Source organism: Kryptolebias marmoratus, linkage group LG21 (genome assembly GCF_001649575.2).
Source record: "Kryptolebias marmoratus isolate JLee-2015 linkage group LG21, ASM164957v2, whole genome shotgun sequence".
NCBI classification, from domain to species: Eukaryota; Metazoa; Chordata; class Actinopteri; order Cyprinodontiformes; family Rivulidae; genus Kryptolebias; species Kryptolebias marmoratus.
Window position 1 is genome coordinate 22665718 of NC_051450.1, and position 10260 is coordinate 22675977.

General features: G+C 41.9%; 1 protein-coding gene across 3 annotated transcripts in view; it reads left to right on the forward strand.

Moving 5' to 3' along the window:
• The window catches only part of rps6ka3b (ribosomal protein S6 kinase, polypeptide 3b), a 31665-nt gene that overhangs the window by 6965 nt on the left and 14440 nt on the right, over positions 1–10260 (forward strand). For 2 of the 3 annotated variants that reach the window (XM_017440592.3, XM_025002662.2), the window contains exon 1: positions 8278–8487. The exons of the other annotated variant lie outside the window; for it this stretch is intronic. In XM_017440592.3, coding sequence (XP_017296081.2) covers positions 8293–8487 — 195 coding nt within the window. In that variant the 5' untranslated portion in view covers positions 8278–8292. Of the gene's footprint in view, positions 1–8277; positions 8488–10260 lie in introns of those variants that run through there. 3 annotated transcript variants of the gene reach the window in all.

The following is a 10260-nucleotide window of genomic DNA, read 5'->3' on the forward strand; positions in this document are numbered from 1 at the left end:
TGGACCTGTGTGTTTGGATCGAGTCGTTCAGGTTGGACCTGTGTGTTTGAGTCGAGTCGTTCAGGTTGGACCTGTGTGTTTGAGTCGAGTCGTTCGGGTTGGACCTGTGTGTTTGAGTCGAGTCGTTCAGGTTGGACCTGCGGTCTCATGCTGCCTCAGAGACAGGAAGTGGGCGCTCTCAGTCCTGATCACCTAAAATGGAAACCTCCGCTCCGCCTACTCGCTAAAGTGGATATTGATGGAACCAAAGAGGGAGGAAATATTGATTGATGGGAGAAGTGTGTGTGTGTGTGTGTGTGTGTCTGTTACTGCGTTGTGATTGGTCCGTTCCTGGACAGAGAGCAGCTCTGCGTTCAGGAAAAGTGGCGCCGGGTTACACAGATTACATCATCGCCCTATGACCTCACAATGGCAAAAACCCACAAAGGCTTGTTCACAGCACGGACACACACACACACACACACACACACACGCACACACACACACACACAGAGACCCTAACTGTTTCCAGAAGGGAAAGCACCACTGAAACAAAACAGAACAAAGTTGAAAAAGTCTGAGCTGTTTTTTCTTTTGTCCGTCCGTTTTCTGCACACACACACACACACACACACACACACACACACACACACACACACAGGAAACATTTGGAACTGGCAGACTGGCCTCATGACCTTTGACCTTCACCTCAGCCTTTTAGACAAAAAACGTGAAGCATTAAAAGCAGAAGTTAAAAGATAAACTGTTAAAAATTGGATATAAAATGTATCATTTTTGGTAAATTAACGTCTTTAGCTCCTAATAATTCATTTAAATGATTTCAAACAATAAAAGCTTTAAACAACCTAAACTGTACTTTAACACCTTTTTACCCAGGAGTTAGCTGAGATAAAAACATTCTTAATATTTTAGATTAAAACGTTTCTTATAGTATCTGCTGGGGATGACTCTCAGCGACTACCACACCCAGGTTTGGCTCCAACTTCCTCTGCTTTTAGACAAAACAACAAACGACTGAAAACTCAAACAGTACAGTAAGTATTTATTAGTTTTGTCCTGATAATCAGGCTGCGTCCGGTCACAACAACAACAACAACAACAGGATGTTGACTTTAGATCGAAGTCTAATGAAGGCTTCTGGAAACAGGAAGTTCTCCGCTTCTTATTTTAGACACTGAAGGAGATTAATGAGAGGAACTTCAGGATTGTTCTGATTTTAAATTCAACTTTGAAACGTTTTGGTGTTTATGTGCTGATTGAAGATGGCCGCCACAGTTAACTGACCTGAAAGAAAACTAAATTTATTCATGTTCTGCTGCTTAATTTAGATTTAGTAGCTAAAAGATACAATTAGCAACAATAAAGTTAGCAAAACTGTTGCTAAAAAAAAAGCTAAACTGGAGCTAAAAGCTAATTGTATCTAAACCATGACTAAATGCTAAACGGAGCTAAACAGTAGCTATAAGTTAAAATTATCATGGAGGTAAATAATACCTAAAATTATCAAAAAGGAAGCTAAAAGCTAAACCTTAGCTTGAAGTTCAAATTGGTAAAACCATAGCTAAAAGAGACAATTAGCATAACTGTTGCTAAAAGCTAAAAGTATGAAAACGACAGCTAAAAGCTCATTTTAATAAACCAGCAGCTAAAAGCCGACGTTCAGAGCTGCAGAGTTCTCAGTAAGTAAATAAAGATAAATAATTCATACAGTTTAAAAGTTACTGAAAGTCATGGCGGCTGTTCCTGATTCAATCCAACTTTATTTATGAAGCCCTTTAAAACAACAATAAAAAAGTGAATAAATCTAAAATAAATCATCAAAACGTTCCAGATTCGTTTATTCTCAGCTGCTGTTTTAAAAACCTTTAATTAAATAAATCTGAAGTGAAACCTGAAAGGTGTTTAAACTCTGAGTTTTATTTAAATGATGCTGGAGTTTCACACGCATACTTGAAATTCCACCACCCTTCCTGCTCCTCTTCCTCCTCTTCCTCCTCCTCCTCCTGACGAGTCTCTCAGACACTTCCTGGTTTCAGGATCAATGAACCAGAAGTTTCTCTCATTTCAGCTTTGATTTTTATTTTTAGAGGAGATTTAATTCCTCCTCGTTGATTCTCTGCTGTCCTGCAGACGATGCGTTCACAGATCTGTGGGAAATCTCGTGACTCTCATCCAGACGCACCGCTGAGGTTGGCGTGAGGTTTGTTGCGTCTGCTCGGGGCAGATGTTGTTGTCGTGGAATCGAAGGTGGGCGCGTCACGAACAGCTGGACGGGCTTTTCGAGCTGCAGTCGGTTTGAGCGCGGCGGCGGCGGAGGAGGAGGAGCGAGGTAAAAATGATGTTTGTCTCCATGGCAAGGACGCGGCAGGTAGAGAAGCTGTTTCTGCTGTTAGAAAACTTCTGATTTTAACCTCTGAACTCTTTTTATTTCCTCTTTGGAACCAAATAAGTTAACATATTTCTGCTGCCTTTGAGAGGAGGAACCATGAAACCATCCGAGTCTTTTCTGCTCTGACAGGAAGTGATGCATTTGTACTTCCTGTTAAACATGGAGAGAAATAAAGTATATTTTTGGTCGCTGTGGCGATGGTGTTCATCGTTACCGCCACATTAACATGTGACAGTATGTGAAACACATGTTTTGAACATGGTAAATGTGGATTTAGAACAAATACATGAACTTCACATGTGGAAAAACACATTTTCAGCTGTTTGAAAGTGAAAAACCAGCAGTGTTTTCTGTTGATCCTCCTTCAGAGGATGAAACGTTTGTCCAGCAGTGAAGAGAAAAAACATCTGTCTGTCTTCTTTTCCCTCTTCTCATCTCCGTGTCTCCAGCCATCACTGTCCGAGAGGCGGGGGACACCTGGACAGGTCTCATGTCCATCACAGGGAAAAGCCTCGGCGGTCCGGGGGACGTCTGAGCAGTTTTTAATCTTTGCTTCCTGTCAACAAAGACAGACGTAGACGGGTCGGTGCTCCTCGCAGGTGGTTCTGGGAACTTCCCTGATTAATAACCTTTGGCGCCACCGGCCTCCGACCTGAGAGCTGGACTTGGTTTGGTCGTACTGAGATGCTGGGTGTTTATTTTGAAATCATCACATTTAATAATTGATGAATGAAGAATGACAGAAATCATCACAGCAGAATTCAACCTCCTGCTTCTTCACTGTGATCACATTTAAGCTTCAAACTCTCCCTCCTGGTGATTTATCCCCACTCCGACTGTGCACACATCGCACCGTGCACCAGCTCACATGCACGCCTTTATAACTCCACGGACCTGCTCGATTAACATGTGAAACCGTGGCTTTGGAGCATTTTCAACATGTTTCTTCACATGTGAATCCATGTGTTTTTCTGGGTCGTCGTTTGGCTCGTATTTGTCCACATGTCCTCTGACGGTTAAATGTCCAAACCGTCTCTTCAGGTGTGTTTCAGACTTTCCCAACTGGGTGAAATAAAAGTGAAGAAGACGGCGCCGCCTTTCAGAAAACCTGCCAGCTCTCGTGTTGTGAAGAGGATTACTCAATCCTCTTCGTGTCCAAACTTGTCTCTGCAGCCTGTCCCTGTCTCTGTTTCCCTCTGTTTGAGAAGAAAGTGAGGACTCTCAGGATCCGGTTTCTCCGCTTCCTTCAGGTGATGGAAAGCGCCGACGGATCAGTTTGAATTATTGACTTCCAGACAAACGGAGAAGTTCTGCTGCTGACCTCGTCCTCCTTTAACTGATCGTTGGACGTCCCTCCGGTCTGTCCTGTCTGTCTGCAGCAGTTTGGACGTCGTTAGTTGCTGCAGCTCTTTGATTGTCTTCTCTCTAATGAGGGACGAAGCGAGGACAGAAGGGGAGGAAGGGATAATGATGCTGCTGTCCAAAACAAACACATGAACACGGTTATGGACACGGTTACCACGGTAACCTTGTTGGCATGGTGACAGGGTTTTCTGTCCCCCCCCCTCCTAATGTCCTCTCTGTCTCTCTGTTGTAAAAGGTCCAACGTCTCTAATTTCTGTTCTCACACCTTTCCATAAAAGTTCTTTAATGTCGTTCCTCGTTTCATGACCAAGTTTCAAACAAAGATGTGATCAGTTAGCCCTCGGCGTGTCAGGGATGACTCTCAGCTACTACCACACCAGCTAAATGTCCTACAGTTAGACATGACTGCTGAGGCTGCAGAACCAGGATAAACAAAGCTGGATTTTATTTAAAATACTCCCAAAAACGAACTTTTTTTATTTTAATGTGTCGCTCTGAAAGTTTAATTCTGTAATTTATGATCTTAAAAAGATTATCCATAAATACTGACCTTTTTTAAATTTTAACATCTCATTATGTTTTATAAAAGTTTAATTCTCTGATTTATGGTCTTAAATTTGGTCTAAGGTCATTTTTGCTTAGAAGGATGAGTTAAAGATGAAAATTATCATTAAAATCTTCACAGAAATTACCTTTTTTAAATTTTAAAGCATCATCAGGTTTATGAAAGCTTAATTTTCTGATTTAAGGTCTTGATTCTATTATAATAGATGATTTTTTTAAGATAAATGGTCGCATAAAGTTAAAAATGTGTCGAGTTTAAGATCAAAACGACTCCTCACCTGAAGGTGTTTTATTTTGAAAGGGTGATGCAGTCCTACAAGGAACGATAAGCCTTTAAATTTAAATAAAATTTTTTAGCTTGAAAGGATGAAAAGTTTTCATTTTTCTGGTCAGAAATGAGAGAAATAAAAACTGCAGTTGGCTCTTTTTTAACCGGTTAGCAGCACGAAGCTTTAATTAAAGCCGATCGGATGTTTCTCACAGATTTCTCTCGTTTTAGACGATGAGTTTGTGACAGAACCTGGGCCTGAATCCTAACCCGAGCGGGTTGGTTTCTGAGTGCTGAGCTCTGATTGAGCGTCTCTTCTCTCTCCAGCTGCTGAATAAATGATGATGTCCTTCCTCCGCTCCTCCTCATCCATTCTTAATGCTCGCTCGTTATTCCTCCGTACTGTAAAAGTTCGCCCTCTGCTGCGGCTCAGATCCGCCTACGACTTCCATCTTTTGTCTCCGTATAAACGATATTTTTCTGTTTCCTCCTGGAAAGCCTTGAGCTGAATGGAAACCGTAGGTGTTAATCACTGAAGTGGATAATAAACGGTAGTAGTGATCATTCATGGAGCTCCATCAGAGCTCACCTTGAGCTGCCGTTAATCCCTTCAAACATTAATCAAAGTATTTCTGTCATTTAATGTGAAATGGGACATTTGGTCCTCTCCAGAGCTGATGGCACAGCAAGGCCACGGCTTTTATCTGAGCCGAGGGTTTTAACTTTTATTCACAGGTTTTTACATCCGATGTTACACAACCAGGAAGAACACAAGAATATTTAATATTTAAATGCAAGGTGTTGAAATGAAGCGTCTGCAGATCTAAAGGCACAAAAGTGTCCATAAGTCATTAACGTTTGCAGATATTGAGCTCAAACGTGGTGTGGTAGTAGCTGAGAGTCGACCCAACACAGATTCTGAGCTCTAACAGGTCTTCAGGAACTCTGAGGCGAATACCATAATATATAATATATTATAAATATAAATACCATAATATATGATATATTATAAATATAAATACCATAATATATGATATATTATAAATATAAATACCATAATATATAATATATTATAAATATAAATACCATGATAAATTCAGTTTATTCTCCTGCTGGGAGTTAAATCCATACATCCTGTGAATTATTTGTCGTTTTCTTTGCTTTAAAGGCTGCAGGATCCATGTTTTTTCCAACGGACCGCTCCGTTTCTTGTCCCGTCGGTGGATTTCCTGTCGATGCCGTTAAAGTGTCTGTAGGTGGCGCTCTGTTCTTTCCTGTTCCTCCAAGAATCAGCTCCAAACTAACCGTGAAGCTCATAAACTCTCATTCCTGCCGTCTGCAGCTCCACAGATCTGTCTTTGTCTGGTGTGTGTGTGTGTGTGTGTGAGAGAGACCAGCGGAAACACACACCTTCTGCCTTTAATGTGGCAAATCCCAAGTGTGTGTGTGTGTGTGTGTGTGTGTGTGTGGCGTCCATCCGGCCTGTTAATTTGATTGCGTAACGAGTTTTAGAGGCTGCAGATTGTCTGGAATGGAATCCTGCCACGCTCGCTGGCATGGAGAGATTCACACACACACACACACACACACACACTCTGACATTGACATTTGAGGCGTTTAGTTGATGCTTTTACCCGCTGTGAGTCAAGCTGAGAACAACAGTGGAAAAAGCTTTCGATCGACAGGATTTTCTCGGCGGCCTGAAGCTTCAGGCGTAAACACAAAGCCTGAGGATAAACAACAACAACAACAACAGCCGCAGCAGCAGAGGGGCTGGGGTTCGAGCTCCAGTCCTGCTTGCTTCTATTTTTATTCCCGGCGTTAATAAGAAGCATGAGAGTCATTTCTCGTTTCCTCTCGTCTGGGTTTATTGTCCCGCAGACGTTCAGGCTGGCCGAACTTAGAAACACTTTATTTCCTGAACTTTTACACATTAATCTAATAAATAATAAGAGTTTTTATCCTGAAAGGTTTTTTGGCTGATGGTTGCTGGTAGTTTAGTCCAAAAATCCAGAGTACATAAAAGATAAAGTGACTCATCGTTGAGTTTTTTATAGATGAGACACAGATTTCTCCTTTTACACTTTTGAATTAACTTTATTTCTAAATGTTTTCCCCTTTATTTTTCTGTATTACTGATAAAAACTATAACTAAAGCGCACAACTTGAAATAAATCAAAGTGAATTTTGTGTTTACATGAAATAAAGGAACCATTTAGTTGTTTTCACCTCAAGTTTCATGTAAATTTGATGTTAATCTCAGTAAACTTTTGCCTTTTATTTTAAGTTAAATTTATGACTTTTATCAGTTTTATTCTCATACGTTTATTTAGTTTGTCATGGAAAGTTTGACCTTAAATTTATGGCCTTCCATTACAGGAATGTTGAAGTTTTTTTAATGTTATTATATAACAATAATGTCATATTGTCTGAGGGTTTCCTGTCAGTTTGGCTCTGCCCACCAGCCGCTCCTGCTGTCATTGGTTCGTTTGGAAAGCGGCCCTCTGCCCAAAGGTGACAACAGGTGGAGGTAATCCAAGAAATGTCAGCAGCATTGAGTACATTGTGTTTGTGAGTCGGGGGCTGACAGGTGGAGGACGGGTGAGGGACGGGTGAGGGACGGCGTCCCACGCTTTGTGTCTCTGATGGACGTCTGCGGCGACTTTCACTGGATCAGCCGGGAGGTTATTGGATCTGTCGCCGTTTGTTGTTGTTTCTGGGTCTCAGATCGGTCGAATACTTCGAGACGTTTTAACAGTTTGTGTTTTTAAAACGTTTGGCTTCGTCAGGAACAGATAAGAGCTTAAACCTTCAAAATAAAATTCCTCTCAGTTCCTTCAGAAACTGTCTCTGTTTGTCTTCCTATGCTGCTTTTAGCTTTTACCTTTTATCTGTTTCTTTCACCTTTTAGCTGTTGGTTTTGCTCCTTTTTGTGTTTAGCTGTATTTAGCTTTTATTTTGCTTATTTAAGCTTTAGCATCCGTTTTGATGCTGTTAGCTGCTATTTTGCTGTTAAGCTACAGTCATGGAATTTAGATGTAGCTGTAGTATTTGTTTAGCTAATTTAGCTACTATTTTTCCTTTTGCTCGTTTAAACAACAGTTTAGCTTCTGCTCTGCTCTTTTTAGCTCTTAGCTGTTGTTGTGCGTCCTTTAGCTCCTGTTTAGCCTCTCAGTTTTAGCTTCTTCAGCACAGTCGCTCATCGCTCTCTCTGCCTTTTATTTCTCTAATTCTTACTTTTATCGGATCTTTGCACCACAAACTAACACCACTCCATCCGTCGGCTGTTTGAGACGAACTTTGACCTTTTCTGTCTGAAACAAAACTTCCATTTTGGGTTTCTTTGATTAAAAACAAGAAAACAAAAAGGGAAACGTCCTGAAGTGAAAATCCCAGCTCCACAAGGAAAAGGTAGTTTTAAACAGTTAACGAGTAAATCTTATTTATAGATGAAATGATTCCGTTCCTGGAGTTTAGTGGGAGTTTCAGTGACTCAGTAAAGATAGAAGTGGGAGTTTTCCTCGTGGACGGGGATCTCCAGGACATCTGCTGCTGGAAGCAGGGTGGAAGGTTACAGCTGGGACAGAGGGGGGATCCCACTTCCTGTCCTGATTTGGACCAGGCCCCCTCCCTTTCCCCCCCGGGGGGGTGACTCCCAGCCTCACCGGTCTGCCCGTCTCAGTCCGAGCGATCCGATCTGTTCGGGATGACCCACTGCGGCGCTCCAGGGGCCGCGGGCGCCTTGGACGGCCTCGTCAGGGCACTGAGGAGCCGGCTGAAGGCGCTCCGGCGCCTCCTGCTCCGGTCCGACGGCAGAGGAGGCTGCTGGGAAAGGTCCGGGAACGGGAAGAGCGTGAGGACGGCGCTGGAGATCTGCGGATCAGCTTCAGTCGGTTCGGCTGTGAGTAAATGTGAGGGCAGTACAGGATCTGTCAGTGGTCAGCGAGCATCCATCAGCCTGACAGGAAGTTGGACCAACAAAATCCCAACATTATGAGGCAGAAACTGGAGAACAAGTGAAGTTTGGAAAATCTGAAACAGCTGAGAAGTTAGTGTGACGTCATCAGACTGTTTATCCTCAAAATATCCTTTAATCTCATTTTAGCTCATGTTGTCGACCTCAGGCTCCATATCTGTGGTAATCTACACAGACTGTGGTAAATTTGAACATTTTTTCACCCGAAATAGGATTTTATTGACCCAGTTTTTGAAGTAGAAAATGTTTCCAGGCGTTAAGGAGAAGCAGAACTTTATAAAACCTCCATGAAGTCAGGAGAACTATCAGTCAGGAGCATTTTCTAAGATTCTCAGGATTGGAGCAAAAACTTTTGCACAGAGCTGTAAATGTTTGAGTTGGAAGCCATCGGCAGCGTTTGAGCAGCAGGTGTTTCATGTTTGTGAAAGCAGCCGGCTGCAGGGAGCTGATCCACGAAGCAGATGAGACAAATAAAATCAAATCCGTATATTTATCCTGGGATCGTTGCGTGAAGTAAAGCATGGCCGTCTGAGCGGTTCAGCTTCAGGGGAGTCGGGTTTCTGCCCCCCGTCAGGCGCCGACGTGTCCTTAAATCAGCCTTCGTTATGAAACAGGACGTCCTTTATTTGGAAATCCATCTATAAGAAGGAAAAGAGACAGAATCTGTAGAGTTGTACTGTTTTTGTTTGTTTTATGTAGAACAAAAACATTCATTTATTTAGAGCCGATAAATAAACTAGATTTTCTTACATCAAAGGATAATAAAGAGCTACGAATAAACTGGTCTTGGTGTGTGTGTGCGTGTGTGTAGTCACATCAGTGACCTCACAGGGCTGTAAAACCAGCACACACACACACACACACACAGATCCACGTTTCTCGGTGCTTTTATCAGCTTCCCTGACTGTGGAGTTTTCCTCCAGGTGGAACGTTTGGTTTGGTCTGAGCAGAGGAGACGACGTGCAGCGTAAACGTCTTACCTGCTGCTGTTGTGTGATTGTCTCCTTCCTAACAGATTCACTGTCTTTGAAAGCCAAAGTGCATCAGATTTATTACTTCTTATCCATCCCGCTGCCAGGGAAGGTGGGCAATCATGTAACTGCCTGTCTGTTAGCAAAATATCTTATAATTTTAATGAAACTCTCATGCTGGTTGTACCTCTACAACTGATTGACTTTTTGAAGTAATCCTGATTCAAGATGGCCGCTGCAGCTAATCGATGTTAGCAAACGCAGATAAGGAGGTACAGTTCGGTGTGGTAGTAGCAGAGAGTCATTCCCAGCGCTGCTTTTAGCTGCTTGTAGCCGCTTTTAGCTGCTTTTAGCTGCTTTCTGCCAGGAGGACAGGCCAACCTCAGCAGAAGTTTTTCTTTTTTTTTTTTTTTTTTTCCTATAATGGCCTCCCTTCTCCCCTTACAGCCATCCTCTCCACACCATTATTGAAAACTATTTATTCTAGTGATTATCAAGTGGAGTGTTTATTATATACATATATATATATACATATATTTATTATTATTATTATTATTATTATTATTTATTTATTTATTTATTTTATTATAATATAGAAAGAAAAAGAAGAGAAAGAAAGAAAGACTACAAAATATAAGATGTATACACAAAGAGAGCACACAGCAACACGGCAAGCACCTGACCACTGTCTGTTCCCCTGCAAAGAACATGACAAAGCACAGCATAC